This window comes from Scophthalmus maximus, chromosome 12 (assembly GCF_022379125.1).
Source record: "Scophthalmus maximus strain ysfricsl-2021 chromosome 12, ASM2237912v1, whole genome shotgun sequence".
Lineage (NCBI taxonomy): Eukaryota > Metazoa > Chordata > Actinopteri > Pleuronectiformes > Scophthalmidae > Scophthalmus > Scophthalmus maximus.
Window position 1 is genome coordinate 4,935,053 of NC_061526.1, and position 23,025 is coordinate 4,958,077.

Below are 23,025 nucleotides of genomic sequence, written 5' to 3' on the forward strand. Positions count from 1 at the left end.
TCAGTGGGGTCCATCATGAAACAAATAACAGAATTAAAGTGTTCGCCGGCTTATGTCCACCCAGCGGCACACGGCACTATAAAGGAGGCGCTGTCTTTACATAAAAGACCGAGGGAGCTTTTTACACTGGCCTTCTTTTGGTCCGGCCCTTTGGACTTTTTAGTCTACTCCCACCAAAAGAGCTGGTCCTGGTTTCCGATCGATCTGAACCCCGGCTCGGTTTGTTTGCAGCGGGAAAACACCGTTCGTTTTTGGATAGCCCGGATTTTCCGACCGATTGCAGGAAGTTGAGACAGAATTAAGCAACAGTAGGAGAATCGGTGGAAGTGGAAGAGAAGCAAAAGTGAGCCGTGGTGCCAACCGAGGAGGAGACGAAAGACATCGCAGCTCATGCGGGACTGCTTGCAGGTCTTCACCTCCGACGGCATGGTGTTTGAACGGCGAGGGCGACGTATTTAGTCGCGAAGTAGCGGAAGACGGCGCAGACTGTGCTGATCCCGTGTGATCAGCGGTTTGAACTGACCAGCTGGCTGCAGAACTCTGCCATCCTTTCTGACGGCGTTACAAAAAGTTTGAAACAGCAGTAAAAGAACCAGACCGTGGTGTGTGTGTGTGTGTGTGTGTGTGTGTGTGTGTGTGTGTGTGTGTGTGTGTGTGTGTGTGTGTGTGTGTGTGTGTGTGTGTGTGTGTGTGTGTGTGTGTGTGTGTGTGTGTGTGTGTGTGTGTGTGTGTGTGTGTGTGTGTGTGTGTGTGTGTGTGTGTGTGTGTGGACCCCCCCTGAGTTTGCAGAGAAAACTTGTGAAAAGTCTGATTAAACAGAAAACGCAACTCTTTTCCCCAGTATTTGAGCGCAGTGTTTCTGTCTGCCAGACGCCGGGAACAATTCAATACCCACATGACGCCATCCCCACTGTATCGCGCGGCGCGTTGACAGAGAGACGATAAAGTGCGGGGGGGGGGGGGGGGGGATGAAAAGGAGCCACATAGCAGCCAGCGTCGAGGGCAAAAGGGGGTTCGCGCAGCCGTGAGGTGCAGCGGAGGTGTCGGCGGGAAGATGGTTGCACACGTGCAAGGTGACATGAGGACGGATGCAGAGTTGCATTTGTTTGCAGCAGCGGGCCCGCTATGTGCATACCTGTGGTGCACGTGCTTGTTTCCCCCCCCCCCCCCCTTCCTCTTGTTTGCCTACGGCCACAAACCCAGGCGCACCTCGGGCCCTCATTCAACCGCCGCATGGCGCTGCACAAGCCGGACACTATGCTGAATGAAATGACATCCATGACTTTACCCAAATCACAGGGTGCAATAAGCCAGCTGTAAACAAATCGCCGGCCCGGACAATTCTCACTCTGGATAAGTAAAGTCTAAATTGGAGTATCACACTGTGAACCGGGCTCCCGGTTTATAAAAACCTCTACTTCCCTTGGATATAGTGAAACGAAGCAAAGCTGTCGGGCCCCCCCCCCCCCCCCCCCCCGAAGCTCCTCCGCTGTCCCTTCCCTCTCCGCAGCCGCTCATTTGTAGCTCGAAGTGTCAGGACGTCCACCGATGCCGGAGCACTGCCACTTCGTTAGCTCCTTCTCGACGGACCTGGCTCCCCCGCCCACACCTGCTCGCCCCGAAGCACCCTGGGATACCGTTAGGAGCATGTTGATTTACATATCCCCATCTCAGCCAGTGGCAGCTCTCGGAGGGAGTGTTCCCTCGCACTTTAGCAACCCCTGTGGGCGGCTTCAATGATGGCTCTATCCCCCATAGTCAACGGCTTCCACTGCGGTGGCTTCTTGAATAATATTAGCTTCCTGTGGCATTTTTCTCATGTTCATCGTATTCCCATGTGTTAGACTCAGGAGGCTACACGGACCGCATGAATCAAATTAACCATCGCAAACATGTAGGTAGCGGAAGGCGTTTTGTCCAGTTTTGTTTTCATCCTTGGACCAAAAGAGATCATGAACAAATGTAAATGATTTCATCGTTTGGACAATGTCACAGAAACCAATTCGGCCCCATTCGACCCACATTTTTAATAATAGAAATTGAACGAATGACAAAGGACAAAATAAACACGCGCGCGCGACTGTTCCACACCAGCGAGGTCGCAGCGGCAAGCGGGCATTAGGCAGTAGACACACAAAGCCGTTCTTTATGTCGGCGAAGCGAGGAGACACCTGTGGATGGAGTGAAGACGAGAACAATCGAATAGCAAGCAAACACAATAGTGATCCAAAGTGATTTACATAAGTGAGTTCAACCATGACGATATTACCCAAAAAGTGCAAAGAAAAAAATTATCAAATATACAAAAAACAACTTCAAGTGCTCCAATTTAGAATTAGTTTTTTCTTATATATATAAATATCTTTTTGTAGTTGCAAAAATGAAAAGGAAAATGTAATGTGAGCTGGACGGAGCGATCGTATCTCAATGTGGACCCTGGACAACACATATTAGTTCCTCATGTAAATGTTATCAGGTTATAATCATAATCTATCAAGATATGGATACGAAACGCATTTAGAAATTGAAGGTGTATAGCTGGACAGCAGCTATGTGTAGAATTTTAAACTTCAGTGATCGTTTCGTTGCTGCACACTTTTTCCCCGTCGGCAAGAAGCTCAAGCTTTTAGAACTATTTGTAAGACGCGAAACTCATAGATTCTACAATTGCTGACCTCAAGGTCGCAATTTTTGATTTGCGCCCTCGAGCGGCCCGTTTGTCTCGAGACGCGGAATCCCTGCCAGCTCTTTGGCTGCAAATCTCCTGGCGAACGTGTTGGCTAATGCCTGAACTGTAAACAGAGCAATATAAACATGTAAACTGCATTTTATGGCGACTCTTCGCTCCAGCCGCGGGGCCATTGTACTGTAAAACCGAGCTGCAGCGGCGATGCCTCTCACTGTTGACATCATTCGGCTTCCTCTCAAATGACCCACCGTAGATTTGGGAGGCAAAGGGAGCTTTATTGTTGCCACCCCAGCATTCCTGACGCCTCCGATCCCTGAATCTTGCGGCACATTAAAAATTTACCCAGCAGGCCTTTCGGTGTGGATATTAAAATGATGAACACCAGCGCAAACACACACACACACACACACACATTCTTATGTATTCACAAGCATTAAATCAGGGGGCCTGTTTGTTCTCGAGCCTCCATTCGTCCCTGCTGTCGGCCACGTCGTGAGGCTCTCTGAGTTTTTTTTCCAGTGCTTGCGGTCGTTGTTCATGTTTTCTGGCCAACGCGCAGGGCTGTGAGAGGGTCAGGAGGTCACGAGCAGCCGCTGAGTGTTTGGGGAAAAATCGAATTTTGTTATTTTTCTCCCCCTGTCGGAGTAGTCTGTGTATGTGAACGGCTTTCATTTTTCGAGGAATTAGTTTGGTGTGTTATCTGTTCCCGAGCATGTTTTGTGCCCTGTGGCTTTGTATCTCTGAAAATAAATTTCATATCTGTAATGATTGTATGATTGAATAATTGTGATTTTTTTTTAGCCCCCTGGCCTAGTTAATCTGTAACTGACTTGTACACAAAGTCTTGCATGTGTTCACCCTTTTGTTTTATCATTTACTGTGTGTGTGTGTTCGTGTTCGTGTGTGTGTGTGTGTGTGTGTGTGTGTGTGTGCGTGTGCGCGCGCGCGCCTGCCTCTGATTACCCCACTGTCCACTGCTTGTCGGGCACCACTTTGTGACCGTTGCCATGGGCGACCAGATGGCTAATTGAGCACTCTGTCATGTCACCTCCCTCCACTGGGGACCGGGCCAATCAGCACAGACCAGACTCCTCAACTGCCGCCCCCACAGACATCACAGTCCCATCTTAGCGGAGTCCGGCCTCACGGGCCCGGAGGGACTGTTGTAACAAGGCTCACACACACACGGAGAGGGGGAGAGAGAGCATCAAGCCACTGGCTTATTTACATTCCCTCAACTTGAGTGGTGGGACAGTTGTGTGTGTGTGTGTGTGTGTGTGTGTGTGTGTGTCTTGGACTCCCCCACCTGCAGTTCGCTGATTATGTCCACACTGAAGTCAGATTCCGTGTATTCATGATGCGGCTATTGGCAGACACATTCTCCATGTTAGATACCAGGCCAGATTACAGATGCTGCTACCGAGCGTTCGCCCAGGCCTCATGTCACCCGGTTTCCTGATTGGCTCGTTCTCCCTGGCACGCCGTCAAAAAAGAAACCCGTATCGCATTTGTTGGCTCGTGTCGTGTTAGACATTGTGTTGTTGCTGTTGTTGTTGTGTGTGCCACTGGATAGACGGCTAATGGACCATGGATGAATGTGTTTTTTCATTTTGCTATGTCTCGCCGTCTTCATTTACAATAACCGTGTTGGAGATCCATTTTCATTTAGCGATTTAATCAGGGAGTCTCAGTGAGATCAAAATCTATTTTATAGACATCTGAAAACAAATTACACATACAGCATCACCACAAACAATGCGGTTGCACAAAGCAGTCATCTCTTACACACACACACACACACACACACACTGAGAAAGGCTAATTGAAACAGTATGACTAAAAATAACCGTAAGTAGAAATTAAAATTTGCTCAGAGCAATTAGTGTCTCTTACTTAGAATTGATTTCCAGTGCATTCCAGTAGTTTGGTGCATAATGTAGCAGTGGCAAATGCAATTCCTGAGTTGAAAGTTGGTTTGACGAAGTTTAAAAACGAAAACCCATAGTCACCCCGATATGTCAGTCTGAGACAAAATTATTCGGATTGCTAAAATATTCGGGATTTGAAAATAATTCATGCATTTTGACCAGTGTCCGGTTCTTTTGCAGCTGGGGCTGGGTCTGACAGAGAGCTAGTCCACTGTGCTCCCACCTATACGCCTGTAACCACACAGCGATTGGATGGACCAGCTGTCAATCACGCTGTGTCCACGCTACGGTGCTTTATCTTCTATTTTACTATGAGAGCACATTTTACAAAATGAACATCATGCTGTATTGAAGAAGACTTATAACTAGAAATTTTAACCATAAACTCCTCAGGAAAATGTTTACTGACGTTAAAAAATCAAATGAGAATTTTGATTCTCATAGACTTCCATTGAAAAAGACCTATTTTTGCAACCAGTGAAGTCGCCATCCATTTTTGTATACAAGAGTGTTGCACTATAGTATCATCTCGGAATTGAATATCTGACAAATCAACGTCCTTGGTTTCTATCATATCACATTATATTGTCATATTTCTCATCTCTACCGACATTGTTAAATGTATCTCAGCAGAGGGGATACTTAAAAATGATATCTATAATGGGATTTACTTTCATGTGATCATCATGTCATAATTTAAGATAAAGCTGCAAAAAAGCATTTAATTCAGTTTATTGCATGGCTTATTGGACATGCATTTGATAACTTTCCTTTAGAATGTATTAGTAATGTTTCACAGTAATTTGAAGATCGTTAATATTCATTTGAACACAATTCATTAGTTTGACGCAAAAAGTCCATACAACGAACCCAGCAATATTCCGAATAAGCCGTCTTCTTGAATCAACTGATTGTGTTTCTCGCCGTGGAGCGGTATGTGACCCTGAGATGCGGCATGGGTGGTGTCAGTGTTGGGTGGAAGTGTCGCATCACTTAAAAGGGGTTTCAATTCAAGTTATTTCACCTTGCCTGACGTCGAGAGCTGGAGGTAGTGAAGATAAAATGCCTTAAGATATTGCCAGGGCTCTGGCAGAAAATTGAACTCCAGAATTGAGGCCAATTGAAATTTAGAACGATAAGGTTGAATGTGGCGAGCTCTTAAAGCTAGCAAGAAAGGGGCTAGGGGAGGGAGGAAAAAACAAGAGGGGGGCGGGGGCTGAGCTTCCAATTTAAATGGACAAAGATGAAGAGCGGACGGAGCGTAAAGCTCATTTCTAACAGAAACAGTACACGGAGGTCGGAGCGTTGAGAAGCTCTCGGAGCCCCTTATCTTTGACTTTGCAACCGGATGACCATGTGGCAAAGTCATGACTAAATAATCACCGGTTTGTACAATCATGTTTTATGCTGCTTGCGGGAAAAGGAAAGATGTGCCTTTATTGTGCTTCTTTGATTGATGCCCGCCGGGAAATATTTGTCCACGTGGAGGTCGGAGCGCGGGGTTGGAGAACAGCGGTCACGTGGTGGTGACGTGTCTTGCTTAGGGGAACTTCAGCAGTGTAGTGCATCCAAGTTTTGTTTTGTTGAAGGACGATCAGTCAGGGGATATTGCACAGATATGAGTGGGAGACAAAGATGGAATCACATCTGGGATTAGTGCCTAATCTTAATCTTGGAGCGTTCCCAAACCCAAACCTATTTTTTTTTTTTTTCTCACAGCATAGGCATATCGACAATGATTGGCATGGACAACTTGGACAGATCATTTTCTAGATAATATTTGCAGCTGCCGCAGTAGCACAGGCATCTTTCTGTGCGTTGCAAATTTCTCTATTCGAAAAACCTACTTGTGAGTTACAGGCCTGTTTTGAACTGTGTGGCGGCGTGTTTTCCATTAACCCCATTGGAGTCGTAAATGGTTTATTTAGATAAAGAGGTATGAGAAAAGTCATGAAGCAACACTTAGTCTTTCTGTTTATCAAAAAATGTCTAAACCCGCAACCGTAATTCGGAGATACTTCAAGGGGTCAAGCACATGGAAGGAAATGTTTTATTAAAGAAGTAGTTTGCAGGTAGAGGTGAAATGGTTACACATAATAAGTGCAAGAAAGCACCGCCATTACATTCTTGGGTAAAACCATCCCCTTACTCGTCTACTGTGTCTCTACCCCCCTCGTAGATTTCCCAAGACTCGAGCAGTGGTCGGAGGACGCCTCCCTGTCCGACGTGTCCCTCTTCATGGATGGCTTCCTGTACATCTCCTCTGGCCCCGCCAAGTCGACGTCGGAGCGCCGCCGACGAGATGGTGAGCGCAAAATGCCGCTTTTGCAAAGACCAGCCGGCAAAGGCCAATCAATCCGTCACTCCATTTGTGAGCAATTTGGACTGCGCGTTTGTCAGGGGTCTCCTCCAGTTAAGCGCCGATCGCTCAATCAGTGTCAGTTGTCAAGCTGCCAGTCATTTAATCCGTACACCAAACACTCCGGACCGAGTGATCGATGAATTTGCCTTTCAAATGCGCAGCGCATCAGTCCTCCGGGAGTGCTCGTCAGACGGAAGTATGTTGGCTGATGACCCAGCATTGAACGCACCAAATATTAGAATTTGTTTTTTCTCCAAGTCCTTTGTCAAGCTACCTGCGAGAAGCTCCTCCAACTCTTCTGAATTCTCCCACCCTTTGTCTTCCGAGACGCCTTAAAACTTTTAATCAGGCTACATTTCACGCCCAAACTCTTCAGCTGCTGCTGCACCTCCTGCCCCGCCGCGGTCCCACTTCTCCAAACAGCTGGAGCGTTTCAGGGGCCCATGGGTAATTAGGAGAAGGAGCCAGCTTCGGATGCTTCCCCTGGGGAACGGGGTTATTGGGGAAGAGGAGGAGTTGGATGGAGGAGGGGGGGGGGGGTTGACAGCTTGTAGCTGCCTGCCACTTGAATGAGCCGAATCTCGTGCATCTTGGGTAAGACATCCATCTCCATTTCCATCACCCCGCACATGCTCTGATCTCATTGGTGGCTGTAGGTTGTACATGCTGGCTAATGAACAGGACTGAGGTGTGGGAAATTGCCCCTTAGAGGAGATGTGGGGGAGATGTCTGTTGGAATTGTCATTATCTGCACTAATGGAATTCATTTTCGCTTAATTTGTTCAAGGATAATTCCAATATTTTTCAACTTCGGTCTAAATTGAATCCCTTTTTGGTCGTAATTTCTATCGGTTGTGATAATACTGTGTTCACCAAAGTAATTGCTGAGGTCCTGGGAACATGGAGACCTTATTATAGCAAAGTCTGTAGGGTCAAGTAGTCAGGCCCACAGTTGGGTTTGAAATTAACCACTATCTATACAATTTATTGCAGAGGTTAACCTGAAAGTGAGTGTGCCTGAAATGCACCTAAAAAAAATTGTACTATTCACCTTAACGCTTATGTTTGGGTCCCCTGAAAACCTGGTAACTAGTTTGTGTTGCTTGCCCCTACTGACTTGTTTTTAGCAATGTTATCATGTTCCTGAATCTCGGCAATTCAAGATCGCCCAAATTATAAAAAGGTAAATCCAGATTGTAATAAATCAGATTAACCAAGACTGGCATTTTATCCCCCCCAAAAAGTTGCTCAATATATATCCACATTTGTTTTGCTGAAAGAAGACGGCTGCAGGAAGCAGTGTTGATTGACAGTACATTTTAAAAACCAAAACAGTGATCTGAAAGAGGCTAAAACGCTCCACAGAGCTGAGGAAAACAGGTGAGGATCATCAGCGCGTTCAACTTTTACTCTTGCACATATTTGACCCATTATAGATATTAAAAAAAAACATATTAGAGCAGGTTTATGTAAGAATTGTTCTTTATAGTGTAATTGCTCATTCGTTGCAGAAGAAGAGCGCTAATGCTGTCCTCATGAAAGCCAACTGGTACGGCGATGTGCAGTTTGTTGTTCCTGCTTCAGATGGAGCGACGCCACTCGTGTCCATTCTGTCAGGGGGCCATTTCAGTCTCTGCTGTACATTTTGTACCACTTCCGGACACCGCGCCATTCCAAAGTAGCCTCCCCTCAGACGAGCGCTCGCAACATTTCGGCCAATAAATACCTTGTTATTTCATCCATTATGGAGGGCCACAGGAGTTTGGCTTTTGTGCTCTAATGGCGCTTTAACGGCAGCTGCAGCTGTTGAAAAATTCAGAGGGGCTGGGTTTAGGGCTCCGACTTCTTCAATCACGAGGAAGCGCTGTCAGGACTTTGTGAGCACGGAGGGATGAGGTATTTTTGAATGTGCTCCAGGATTGCCTTTCGCTCCCAGGCTAATGGTTTGATGGTCTATAGATACACACGAGTTCTTAATAATTCATAGGTTGTGCTCAGGGCTTAATAAAAGCACTCGTCTTAAACTTCTGGAGACATCTCCAGTTGACTTTTGTACTTCTACTGATGGGAACTCAGATTCAGAGTATGACATCAATTAATTTGGTAATGGCCTGGCCTTGACAGAAGTGGCAAGGGGGGGGGGGGGTTATTGTGCTCTGATCAGCTCTTTATATGGTTTTCACAATTACTTCCAGTGTAGACCAAGTCCCGCCCAAATGAAAGGTCAGCGGAGTGACTCGTGCTACACTCACATTGCGTGTGTACAGGGTGTGTATTTGCTTTGCTTGCGAGAGGCAGCAGGCAGCTACTGTCTGACACGTCGAGGGGCAGCGAGGACATGGCATCCTTCATTTTCTGATTAGTTCGGTCTTTTCCTAATCAGCGGCAATTTGGGTGTTTTCTTTCTTTTTTTCCGCCTGCAACAGTAACGCGCGAGTGGCAGAGAGAGAAGGGAAAGGCGGGGGGAGGGAGGGGTGTCTAGAGAGGAGGCAGAGAGAGAGAGGGAGAGAGAGAGGGAGAGAAAAAAAAAGTAGAATTATGTTATGTTAACAATTTTATGGACGACACAAATCTGAGCGCCAATGAACAATTCAATTACTTGCGGCGACGAAGCCCGAGTCAAGTTTTTTGATAACAAACCAAATCTTCTTTATGGTTTATAATGAGAATTAGCTGTCAAAGAATGTTAAATGATTGGGAATTCTAAAGTAGGGACATTCGTGTAATTCTGCTTTATATTTCATAAGGAGTAGACAAAGCCTATTTAAACAATTTGTGTTCGTATAATATGCATGTCAGAGTGTTTTTGTTCACATTACTGTGCCTCTGCTTGTCTAAATGCGCGAGTAGTGCCGTGGCTGAAGCCAGAAATACATGGCAGATAGTGTTTTTTTGTTTTTTTTTCCCTTTATCTTATGGCATGTCTGCCCATTCCTCTCTGTAATGAAGTGGGCTGTAATCCTGGCACAGACAGATCATTCGGATCACCCCCAGTTTCTCCATTTCCATTTCCAGCATCCCTGACGAGCTGTCCAGCAGATGCCTTCATCACAGCTATTTTAGTCTGATGGCGAGATGGGCAGGAGATGGGCGGAAAAAGGGGAGAGGTGGGAGCACGGCCTTGCTGTTTTGACACACACTGACGTGGGTGTCTGCGCTGTGTCCATAAAGAGTTTAGGGGGAACAATGGGTCAAAACTTTTGAGTAAATATGTTTCTATAACTTTATCCATTCATTTGTAGAACTAAAAAGACGGTTAAATTGCCTCATTGATGACTTGATTTGTCGAATCAACCCGCTCATCTCGCATATGTGGCGCATTTAGTGCATCATGCAAATTTGCTGAAGTGGGAGGAGGAGGTGAGGAAAAAAAAAAAAAAAGTAGACAAAGAGTAGGAGAGATTCCACATTGTAGATTCTGGGGCTTTTTTTTTTTTCCATTGGAAAATGCTATGCCGGAGGCACTCTTGGCATACGAGCTAATTGGCCCAATTTAGCCGGTGGAGGCACGTGCCACGGTTGGCTTCCGCTTAGCGTTGTCTCTGGCGGCTGGTTGCGGACCCCCGCGGAGAACGGCTGGGACAGGGGGCCATTGCCGTGTGCGGGGGGGGGGGGGGGGGGACAGCTGGCAATGGACGCAGCTGCATGATTGTAAATCAAGCACTATTGTCCCCGCCATCGCGCCGGTGCTTGAGTATAGTAGCGAAGCGCTATCCCACCCACTAAGGAAATATTGAACCACAAACAAAGAAGGGAGAAGGATGCTTGCGTTTCGGTCGTGTGCAGGTTTTTGGTTTTGCAAAAGTCAGTTTCCTGGTGGAATACCTTGAAGGGATCCAAAAAGGCATTCACTGTTTGTGTTCGGAAGCAACTTGTGCCATAGATTCCAAAGTGACGGGATACAAGTTCCATTCACATTGCAGCTCTTCCACACTTACACTGTAGTCATTATGGTACTGAACTGGTTTTTAACTGGGGTCATATTGATCCAACTTTTCTTCCTGGTTCGAGATATTCTTTCGCTGCCAGGGCTCCATGGAAGCGTATGATTCCCCTCATCATAGCCCCTTCTGTCGTCTTTTCTTAATCTACCAAATCCCCCGCATTCATTCACCATTCAAACTCAGAGGAGATAACTGTATCTGAAATTACATTTGTCAAACATTGGTCCACCTTTCGGCCCCACTGTAATTCCCAGCCCTCTGTTTCCCAGGCATCGTAAGACCTTAATGTTGGGCGTCTTTACCGGTGGGTGTCCTGGCCAATAGCCGGATGTAATTCCTCAAAAAACGGTTGGCCCGGAAGAGTGAGCACAATTTTTTTGTGTCCACACCGGCCGGACCCAGGATCACGCAGCAATTTGCCTTTGTGTCAGACGTTGTTCTTTCAAGGAGACAGGATCCTGATGCCACACATCCCAACGCCAAAAGGAGGTCTATTCATACTTTTGATGCATAAGGACACGTGAGTCCCCTCATATACATATTTCAAGGTCTGCACCCCTTTTGGGACTCCACATGCCCTTGACCAGCAGTTCTTCACTGTTTTGACTCATGACCCCTTAAAATGAAACATCTGCTGCGACCCCTCGTCGCTGGTTGTACCAGTACATGTCTATTGCTCGTCAGTCGTTTAACAAAAAAAAAATCCTCCATGTCGATTATTTTCTGAGAAAGAGAAGGAAAGATTAGTGAGCAATTATAGTTCATATAAAAAAAAGCATTATGGCTCCAGTAACAGTAAAATGATCCTGTGATTTAAGAGAAAAAAAGACTATGGCAAGCTCTGCAACTAACGCTTTCTTCTTAAAGACCCCAAAATAGTAAAAAAAAAAAAAAAGCTTCTTTACAATTTCCCAAAGCCCAAGGTGACGTTGTCAACAGAGTCCTTGATTCGTCTGACCAGCAGTCTGGCATCCACTCGTGTTTTTTTGTTGTCATCGCAGAAAAACAAGAAACTCGGGGGGCGGGCACCGAGGAATGTGCACCATTTCTGCTGAAAGGAAATACTTGTGAGAAGTATGAAGGTTTTGTGATGATGCAGTGCTGTTTTTGCGAAGAAATGAAATTGAAATTTTGGGCTGACGCTGCCAGACTTAGAGTCGGGGATCAACGAAAGTTCACAAACGCTGCGAAATATTCGTGCCGGAATTTAACGGCTCTTGAAGATATTTCACCATGACTCACTATGGGCGTTGCGAGAGGCAGCGTCGGGGGATGAACAAAGCCATTCGGAGTCATCCTCTGAATGGCTTCAGACACGCGAGTGCCAACGAAGCCATTCGGGAAAATCAGGAGGTCACCGAGGTCAGCAGGCTTCGTCCCCTGCGGGCCGTGACTATCTCTGTGAAAGGTCCTCTAAGTTTGCTTGAAACGGCAAAGCAACACATTTAAAAGGACATAATTAACCATGGGAGATCATGGTTTGTCTTCTTCTGCTGCGGCTCCTCTATCCCGCGGCCCCCGGTTGGGGTTCCATGCCCCACTACATCGGTCGCGATAACTCCCCGATAACCTCCACATCACGAGACGAAAAACGCCGAGGCGGTCGGTGACATTCGGGCGTTTCCCTCGCAGCTCGGGATAGCATTATGACTTCGATTAGTGAATCAGGGGCGCCTCCTGAGGAGAGCATTGTGTGAGACTCTCCTATTGCGCAGGCCAAACTGTTCCGTTACTACCCCATTAGAGGTCGAACGTAGGGAAGGGAGGAAAAAATCACCTGGGGGGAAAATATGGCACACCCGGAGGACAGTAAGAACTTACCTGTCCTCCGGTGGGAAGATGACGGACATGGCATTTTCTGCAAAACCTTTGCAATCCAGGCAACACATTTGCAGCGGGAGTGAAGTGCATTACCGTCTTTTATGTCACCTAGACAACACGGCGTCCTGTCAGGTAGATTGGACTGGTAATGACTTTAAATACCAGAGTCGCTCTCTCTCTCTCTCTCTCTCTCTCTCTCTCTCTCTCTCTCTCTCTCTCTCTCTCTCTCTCTCTCTCTCTCGCTCTCTCTCGCTCTCTCTCGCTCTCTCTGGTTTCAGATCCAGACGATGATTCTTCAGCTGCTGGAATAATTCTTTTCTTGAAGGGAAGTGGAGGTCAAAAGATTTTTCTTTTTTTTCCTTCTTAAATGCCACAGCAGGCAACTAGATGTTCGTCATTTTTCGCATTGCTTGCAGAATCACGTCCAAAAAAGACAGTCACAAAAGAGCCACGCAAGGAGGCAGCTCCAGGGTGAATAGAGCGAAACTGACATCCTCCTTCCCGATGCTTATCACCTCGCTTTTCCTCTAACAGTCAGTTGTAGACACTTTGTGTTTTGTTTTTTTTTGTTGGTTTTTATGGGAACTATATCTGTTCCTTCAGAAACATCACACGGTTGGCAGAGGGCCGCGCAATTAGCATATTCATGAGACGAATACAGTGGAGACTTTGGAGTCGCAAGTGACAGGGGGTGGCGGTCGCGTGTGTGTGTGTGTGTGTGTGTGTGGGGGGGGGGGGGGGGGGGCTGTTGCCGTGTGGGTGTTTGTCGCCGAACCCAAAAAAACAAAAAAAGCAGATGGCACGGTGACTTTGAAAATCCAAAATTAGGTGTGTTTTCCCGAACCCCATGCTCATCGGCTATGTCCACCGCACAGTCAGCCAGTCGTGAAAGACAATGCTGTGTGTTTTTCCAGCCCTTTGCTGGCCAGTTCGTATCTGTCGATTGAAATCCGCCGCAGGCTCTTGCCTCCCGTCGCTCCTCGGGCGCGCGGTTTTTGCTGAAACTTAACTTGCGGGAAATGTCCGCATTCCAGCGCGACTTGTGAACTCGGCGCCACGTGCGCCTGGTTCGGCGTTGCGTCGGAAGTGACTGCGCCCGGAGGACGATAAGCGGAAGAGGCCCGTGACACTGCCGCGTCTCCCAACATCCATACAGCCGAGTCCACGGTGTCCTATCGACACCGACTTTAACGACCGTTGCTCCTCCGGCGCTGTTGTGGCTTGTAAAAGAATAATCGGCTGCGTTAAGTTGGGTTGCAATTGCTCACAGACACAGCACCAACACTGCAGGCTCTAATTATATATATATATATATATATTTTTTTTTTCTCTCTGACTCCACAAACAATAGCCTAGTCTGGTTCCATTTTTCTTCAGCGTGTAAGCTCTGCGGCTGTAATCCAACTGCGGCACCTCACATCAGAGGGTTCTCAGTGCGTCAGCAAAGGATCTACAAATTGCGCGAGGTTGCAAAGTGTTTTCACGAGATGTATCTCGGCGGCGAAAGTCCACCGCCTGGCACTTAGAGTGGGATTTTTACTTCTGGAAGAGAAGGGAAATAACACACTCCCCACTGCTCTGAAGAATGAAATGTTAGATTCATAAGCAGTAAAAGTCACTTTCTCATTTCAACGCACTGTGGGTTTTTGCCGCCGCTCCGTCTCACTTAATAGGTAGATATTGCCGTCACTTCTCTGTCTTTATGATTCTCCTCTATTTTTATGCCTGCCGTTGCTCAAAAATTGAACGCGTCACGGCGCAACATTACACTGGTTTTGGTACAGAGGGACGTGACTTTGAGAGTCTCCTCGGGAACGGTGGGTGTTTTTTTTAAGATAGACGTGTCTGTTCTGTCATTCCAGTCGCTAAAACCAAAAGTCGCGCGACCGTCGAAAAGCGCCTGACCTTCGGACATGCACCGAAGTCGGGGCAATTTCCTGAACTTCCCCGGAGGAGGTGTATGCGAGAACACAAATGGTCGCAAAAGTTGCTCCGGACATTGTGCGCAACTTTTCCTGCTTGCCCGCTTGTGAAATGTTTTTGTGAGACGTTTTCCGGAGCAGCTGTATGGATTATTTTAAAACACACCGACAAAATCCGTCCTTTGTCTGTATATCCATCCATCTATCCATCGCCTTACACTTTATCCATTCAAGGGTCGCGGGGGGGGGGGGGGGGGGGGCTGGATCCAATCCCAGCAGACATTGGGCGAGAGGCGGGGTTCACCAGCCTATCGCAGGGCCACATACACTACACCACCGTGCAGCCTATATATATATATGTATTGAATATGTTTCAAATGCATGTGATTGTGTGTGTGTGTGTGTGTGTGTGTGTGTGTGTGTGTGTGTGTGTGTGTGTGTGTGTGTGTGTTTCAGACATGGCACGCCGCTGGTGCACCTTGGAGGGTGGCTTCCTGACATACTACGAGAGCGAGCGAAGCCCGTCGGCCATCGGCAGGGTGGACGTCGCCGCCATAGTCAGCCTGGCTATCAGCAACACGGAGACAATGACTGGAGCTGGGTGTGAACAAACTCGTACACATGCTCACACACACACACACACACGCACACGCACACGCACACACACGTACACATCATCGCTGCCCAGTGAAAAAAATGTGCGTCTCCTAAATCTACTTTAGGCCTTGTAGATATTGCTGTTGATTTTGAAAGCACACTTTTCACCAAAACTTTGTGGTAGCAATTGGTTAATGATAAAATCGCAAAAGTTGAAACCTTCAAAACCACCGAAATCAGACTCACTATGGTTATTAGGTTATTAATATTCAAACATAACATTTAATATTAATATAAATCCAGCGCATTAAATTGTAATTTACACATGAATCAAACCTTTACAGCTGTTCAGCGAGGTTTTGGGGCACTCATTTACACACGGCCTTAGAATGAGCTCCCACACACACACACACACACACACACACACACACCCTCACACACATGCACTCATTAGAAATGCTCAATTTGCATCTCCTCCACTAAATCATAATTTATATGGGATTGCTGAACCTGCTCTGCGGACACACGTCAGAATCAACACAAAACCCCCTGTAAATGATTTATTTTCTTTTATTTGCCTCAATTACAGTGTTTTTCACATATTGCAGCGATTTAACCTGGTCTAAGGACGTAAACACACATTTGAACAGAACATTGCGCATTTTCTCTTCTTCCTTGTCATATGTCCCATTAGCCGAATTAGAATTTGAACATTGCTCAATTTACCAGAACCCATCCAAGCTTTACTGGTGCTGTATTTCCTGTTTACCCGGGCGGAGCCGCCGCCGCCGCCCGCATCACTTCCCTCATATTTGCCATTCAGTTAAAGAAAAGAAAAAAGAAGTTGGCTCCGACGGCAAACTTTTCTTTATTTCCTCTGGAAGCGATAAAAGAGACACAAAGGAGAAGCAGATGTCTCAATCCTTTCTTGTTCACCCTCTCCCTGCTCCCGCTGGATCGAGCTGCATGTGTGGATTTTTTCCGCGCGCGCTCCAGCTCCTCAGTGCCGATGATGGCTTATGATTAAAGCATAAGCCAGGTCCTTAATGACAGCAGCAGATGTTATGGGGAGGGAACAATATATATTTATATATATATATATATATATAAATTTTTTTTGTTTTGTTTTGTTAATGCTATTTATACAGCTATTAGAAACACATCTGGCCAGCTAAAACTATGACCTTTTGCGATGAGGAGGACACAGACGTGAGAGGTCACAGTGATAATGTTGTGCGCGCTCTATCCCTATAAAGCGGTGACACGTGCCATCCCAGCTACAGGCCGCGGCGTCACCCCCTCAGGAAGGCTATTATGTCTCCGTCGCCGTCGCCCATAAAGCCCTTGCGTTTAACTGCATTCAGCTCTGCGTCACTCCGGCAACTTCCAGCGTTTCCCGAGCGCGCCGCGAGAGCGCGTGGCGCCTCACCTCTCGACTCGCCTGCTGCTCATGAATATTAACGTATGCAGATGACACACTCCCGCCCGCGGCCTATCGCCGCTCTACAGGAGGCCGTAGGTGTCGTTTCCATTAAAACGCCGCATTTGGGTAATTTCACCGTGGCAGAGGACACGTGCGTTTCCTTTTTTTTTTTTTTTTTTGCCAAAAAGGTTTATGAATATTACAAACCCTCTCCTGAGGAATTAATGTGAAGTCGGTATGTCGGCTGGTGATTAGTTCAGTGTTTTTCCGCTCTCGTCGTCACCGTCTCCTCCTCCTCTCTCACACACGCGAACAAAAATAGCATTTAGAGTTTCTAAAAAGTCTTTTCAGGCGCCAACTTCTGCCAGTGAGATGGATTGGATGTACATATATTTGAGGTCCGGGGGAATTAAGACTTTCTCTGAGCACACTCGGGGAGAAAATAAAAAGGGTTAAAGAAATACTATAGATAACTCGATGAACGTTGAAAGCAGCTGTGCTGTAGACTCCTCCACAAGGGAAAGTAAGTAGGTCTGTACGCTCCGTCAGACTTTACTCAACAACAAAAAAGGACTTTCCTCGCACACCCCAAATAAGCACAAGCTCCTCTCCTTCCTTTAGCCATGAAGCTTAAATGATGACTAACCTCTATTACTTTCTCTCAGCCAATGTCACAGCCACCGACGCTGCGTGTGAGCCACTTTCAAAAATATTGTTTTTAATTACAGAGACAGATTTTGTTGGGTGGCAAATGGCTAGTGCTTCTCATTTGGTCGTATTTTTTCAAGTAATACAATGATATACTAGGCAACAGAATGTGACGCGAATGAAAGTACAGATTCGAGGAGCTGCTACACAACGGTGAGAACGTCGTCTTGTCTGTATAAAAAAACCCCAAAACACTGTTGTGATTAGATCGCTGGTGAGGATGTCTGCCACGATTCCTCAAATGTCCTCCAGCCAAGAAATCTGAAATATTTCCTCTCGCCTGCCGTCAGCAGGAATCCTCGTGAGGAATTGGTTTTGTGTTTGAATTGTGGGGCTACCCACAGATGAAACTCACCCTTAAACTAAAAATGTGATTATGGCCACAGTGGATTTTGCTACGATCGTCTGTTCAGTCCTTTATTGCAGAATGGCAGTCCGTCCGGCCTGTTACCTACACTATTTAGGAAACTTGTCTCATGCTTGTCAAGCGTGGATATTACCCAAAAACTTCAAGAAATCCAAATCCAATGAATCCAACCATGTATTTTCCGCCATTTATCCACGTACAGTACTACAAGGATCCGAACGATTTATGTTGTGATAGTGAGAGAAACCATTTAAAGAGGTGTCCCGTGTGTCGGTGGCTCTTCTGGCTCTCTTATTATTTTCCTGCACGTTGTCATTCAACACCCTTCACCCTCTCTCTCTTCTCTCCAGCCACTTCCTCCCTCTGGGGCGCTCATCTCTTACCCCTCTGTCTTTTCCCCCCTGTCCTTTTACTTCACGATACCATTTGCCCAGCGCACCGCCGTACCCTTACCTCACTCCCTCTCTCCCTCTGGGACCCCCCCCCCCCCCCCCCCCTAACGGCGAGGAGGAAGTGGGGCGAGGCGGCGGGAGGCGGGAGGCAGGGTCACGCAAGGGGCACACAAACACCCGTGTCTCGACCGGTTCCCCCGACGCGCGCGCGAGAGAAGAGAGCGGCTCGGCGCTGCCGTGACCCCCCGCTGACACAGGACCTGAACACCCAATCGCTGCCGCGTTTAGAGGAGAAGGAGCGCCGTTAAGATAGTGATACTCTGACCTCTACACCTTCCCTAAGAGGGGGAGCGGGATGGAGATGAAGAGAGAGGGCGGCGGCGGGGACGACGGGAGGAGAAAGACCAACGAAGATTAATAGTTGCCTTTTTTGCTTCCGACAGGAAGGAATTCGCCTCCGTGTGTGTGTGTGTGTGTGTGTGTGTGTGTGTGTGTGTGTGTGTGTGTGTGTGTGTGTGTGTGTGTGTGTGTGTGTGTGTGTGTGTGTGTGTGTGTGTGTGTGTGTGTGTGTGTGTGTGTGTGTGTGCGCGTGCGCGTGCGCGTGCGGAGTCGAGTGTATGCTCCTGTTCTTTCTGAAGGATAATGCGTTTACTGTATGTGCCGTATAACCTCATACCGTGCACACATACAATTGTATATTCAAATACAAAACCAGGAGACTGATTCGCTGGTCCACATTGTTCGAATTAGCAGGCGTGGCGGTTTCAAAGCACAGTCTGCATTGTACTGTAAATTGTTGATGTATGCACACGTAATTTGGGAAATGTACTTTTTGCGGAGAAAAAGAAAAGCCAACAGGGCAAATCTCGATGTTTTGGCTTCACTTTTAGGGAGCTGCCATGTCTGTGTACAGTCCATTCATTTTCCATTCGTTTTTGCAAGTGCATTTTAAGTCTGGCAAAACTAAAGTATTGGTTTGGCTCTAAAGTGTAAGCGTGCGTGCGTGCGTGCGTGTGTTTTCATTCGGTGTGAGCAAATGCGCAGTGTTTGTGTGCGAGGACATTTGCCGTGGCAGGCATCTAACGGTGAGCCGTGCGTCTGTGGCAGGGCCGTGTTCACCATGGAGCTGTACCTGCAGACGGAGCGAGTGCTGACCGTCGGTGCCGAGACCCAGGAAACGCAGCATGACTGGACCCAGGCACTCGCAAAGGTGACACACGTTGCACACAGCCACACTCACCGCCATTGTTTCCGTCTTGCCAGTCTTCTTTTGCTTCTTCTTCTTTCTGTCTCGCGGCCACAGAGACGAGGGTGGGATGAACTTTTTTGCCACTCTTTGCGACACACACGGTTGCGCACGTTGTCCTCAATGAGCCCCTTGCTGTCCGTGCTTTTTTTTATTTTTTGTTTGACAAGACAAGGGGTCTTTGCTGTCGCTTCCCCCACACGCTGACGGGATCTTGTTATATCGCCCAACGTAAACGCGTCCCCAATTCCCCTTTCTATCTCCTCAATCCCACGCAGCCCCGTCGCAGATAGCCGGAGGTGCAGCTGCCTTAGGTCCGTGTGTCTCTCCATCTGCACCACAGCCCTCTCCACACCTCCATATTTCAATTTGAATCACAGAACAACAGCTGAGCAGGGGGGGGAGGGATGTGTGCTTGGAAAACAATTCAACCACGGACAGAAAAAGAAAAAAAAAAACCCCGGTGCAAAAGGTCCACGCCTTCGACAAGAAAGCTGCACCCGTTGTACTGCCGTCTCGCCGCGAGGTGACGCGCCGCAGGACGGCGGAAAAGAAAAAGTTCCACGCGTCTGCATTTTGTTCTGAAAGTTCTGAATGTGTGCACTCTCGCTCTGTTAACCGTCTGCGCGCGACCCTGCGCGCAGTTCTTTGTCCCGCCTGCAGTCGAGGGCCTGGTGCAGAAGGACAGCGAGCTCATCGGCAGACTCCACTACAAAGAGGGCCACGACCTGTACCACTGGAGGACGGGCTGGTTCGTGCTGCGAGGCTCTGCCCTGCACTTCAGTCCAGGGGAGGGGGACGCAGAGGAGGAGGTCCTCCACCTCAAACAGCTGCAGGAGCTCAGTAAGAACGCGGCCTGTCGCCGTTGTCGTATTTCTATGGCGGACTGTCTCTCAATGCTGGAATCTGCCGTATTAGCTCGGAACATACGACAGTCCTACCATTTCAAGACGCTTTTTGTCCACGGACAACATAGCCGTCCGCCTCTTTCCTTTCCCTTTCCCTTCCTGAAGGGTCGTTGAATCTTCCCACATTTGTGGAACTCGTCCAAGTGTGTTTGCGAGAGCGGCTCATTCGTCATTTTGAAACGTGTCTCAATATTTCTCTCGTCGCCCCTTCTTCGTCATCGCGACAGGCTGTGACGAAGCATACAGACATGAAGAAACTCCCGTCACTAGCAATATTCATTTTCCAAAAACCCCGTGATGCAACGCTCATCCGACGAGTGCCTCGCCCATGAACATAATATAGTCTCGTCCCCATGTGTGATAGACCAAAAGTTTGGGTTTTGATTGCGCCGGATCCGTCGGCATCGGATTTCTTCGGTCAGACGAGCTTTTCAATAAATACGTACAGAAAATAAACACTACGAACTCGTTGTGATGCATTTATGTTCATCTCAGCAGTTAACACGAGTACAGAGTTTCTACCTGAAACGTCCCCACAGTCCCACTACCTAAACCCCACAGTCACCATATCTGGGAAACCGCCGACAGTGTCAGTTTGCCGCAATTTCTGGCTTTTTAAAAACTTACTCCCGTTATTCTCTCTCTCTCTGTAATTAACTATTCAATGACGCTGAAGGATGCGAGGGGCCTGGTCTGTCTGAAGACATTGCGGCTTCTCGCACCATTCCACATTTCCGTGGCATCGCTAGCTCACTGGCTCAGTCTTTCCATTATGGAAACCATGCTCGGAGGGGGCTGGGGGGGGGGGCGAAGAGGCGCCACGGGGCCTGCGTGCGAAAAGATCCGTTAATGTGAAGTCGGCGAAAGGTCAGTATTACATAATGCATTGTCAAGAGAGTCTAAGGAGGACTCAGATTTCACTGAATCTGGCATGAGAACATGATTTTTTAGAAAAGAGCGGTATATGGTATTTATTGATTTCTGCACAGGTGGAACTGTCCTGCCCAGTAACATGAATAACACGAATAAGAGCTGTTCAAAGGACAGTGAGTGGGGGGGGGGGGGGGGGGAGCGGCCCGTGTGGACGGAAGGCTCAAAAGTTCACACGTACTTTGGCAGATAATACCGATTTTGGAACGTTCCCATCGACGTGCGAACAGAAGGGAGAGGGGAGAATCATTGGATCTGTTTTTTTCGTTTTTTTTTATAAAATCCATTTTGCTGCTCGACGTGGATCAAATTTTGCGCAAGGTGCCCGCCCCATCTGCTCACCTCGGGCGGGACGAAGGACTGCGACGGCGCTCGTTTTTCTACTCCCAGCTCTCTCCAAGCACGTTTGTCACAGCCGGGGGAGCCGTTGGCGCCCGAAGGGACTCGTGCGTCGTCAGGGGACGGTGGGTTCTGGAGCACTGACGGGATCCCGTTAGGAACCCCAGTCTGTGACATGGGATTACCTGTTATTTCCCCTAACAGTGACACCGCCACATGTAAGGTGGCCCCCGTGTAGCACCGAGGGATTGGACATTTGCACTTTTTCAATTAAAATCGCGACATGTTTCTTACATGCATCAGGAGTTTTGTTTTCAGCGTGACACAGTCTGTTCCTGTTTTTTTTTGGGGGGGGGCCTCAGGCTGATCATTTTTAAAGTTTTTCTCAAAACCTTCTAAAGGGTTTTTGTCACTGAAAGAAAAAAGCCTTCTTTTCACTTTATCCTTAATTGCCCTATCTGTCATTTATTATCTAACCGTTGTCTCATCCCTGTAACTAGGACAGTTCTTACTGCCTCAAGCAGCACTATTTGAAACCATTTGATTAATCTGTGTGAATTGTTCAATATTAATTTCTCTTGGCTATGAAACAGTTGGCAACTCTGTTTTTTGGAAAGTGCAGCATAAAAGAAATAAATTCGCAACGAAGAAAATTCCAAAGAACAAGAGTGCGCGGCTTTTCAAAATGACTCGTGTGGCCTTGGCCGTGCACTCGACAGACGATCGATCTCAGTGTGCTGTCGCGTGTTAAGATGTGTGCCGCGCAAATAACTAGAGCCAAAGTAAAACGAGTGGGGAAATGACAGGTACAGTTGGATGCAAATCAGCCTCCCCACCCAGATCTCTCTGACATTAAAGGTTTTCAAACAAGAGTAACGTTGAGCTCATTCGGTGCAATTTTCTCCGTGGATTTCTCTTAAGGCTTGTGGCTAAAGAGCACAATCTGAGAAAGATCTGCAGTCCAGCATGGGTGGAAGTCGATTATCAGTGTCCACAATTTCTTTTTTTCTCCAAGATATATGGGTAGGATGAGCAATAGGGGTAACTGCCAATGCCCAATCCTAATCAGATTTTTTTTTTTTTGAGGTGCCTAAAGGGATTCATTCGTTGTCAATGTGTTGAGAGAGAATCAATGAACGCATGTCATCACATTTTATATTAATATTAGTATTGGCCTCTAAAATTCAGTAATTGTGTCACTACCCAATCAGCAAAAGTTGCTATCGCACCAAAAAAACACCGTATCAATCAGCGGCCAGTCACTGGACCAATGCTGGTAACTGAACCCAGGTCTGTGCGGAGGTAACAGGTTCGGTTATATCAGGAGTTTATCACAGGCCGAAAGAAAACATAATTTACCCTCAAATAATGCATCAGCAGCAAACCCCAACAGTCTCCACTTATTTATAGAAGCCGGGAAAAAAAGGGGAAATCACTCAAAGGAAGCCC

General features: G+C 47.3%; 1 protein-coding gene across 4 annotated transcripts in view; it reads left to right on the top strand.

Annotated features, from left to right (window-relative positions):
* arap2 (ArfGAP with RhoGAP domain, ankyrin repeat and PH domain 2) overlaps positions 1–23,025 on the top strand; it is a 93,642-nt gene that overhangs the window by 48,675 nt on the left and 21,942 nt on the right. For all 4 annotated transcript variants that reach the window (XM_035603657.2, XM_035603685.2, XM_035603675.2 and 1 more), the window contains 4 exons: positions 6,797–6,922; positions 15,123–15,267; positions 19,261–19,363; positions 20,044–20,242. In XM_035603657.2, the coding sequence (XP_035459550.2) occupies positions 6,797–6,922; positions 15,123–15,267; positions 19,261–19,363; positions 20,044–20,242 (573 nt within the window). The remainder of the gene's footprint in view (positions 1–6,796; positions 6,923–15,122; positions 15,268–19,260; positions 19,364–20,043; positions 20,243–23,025) is intronic.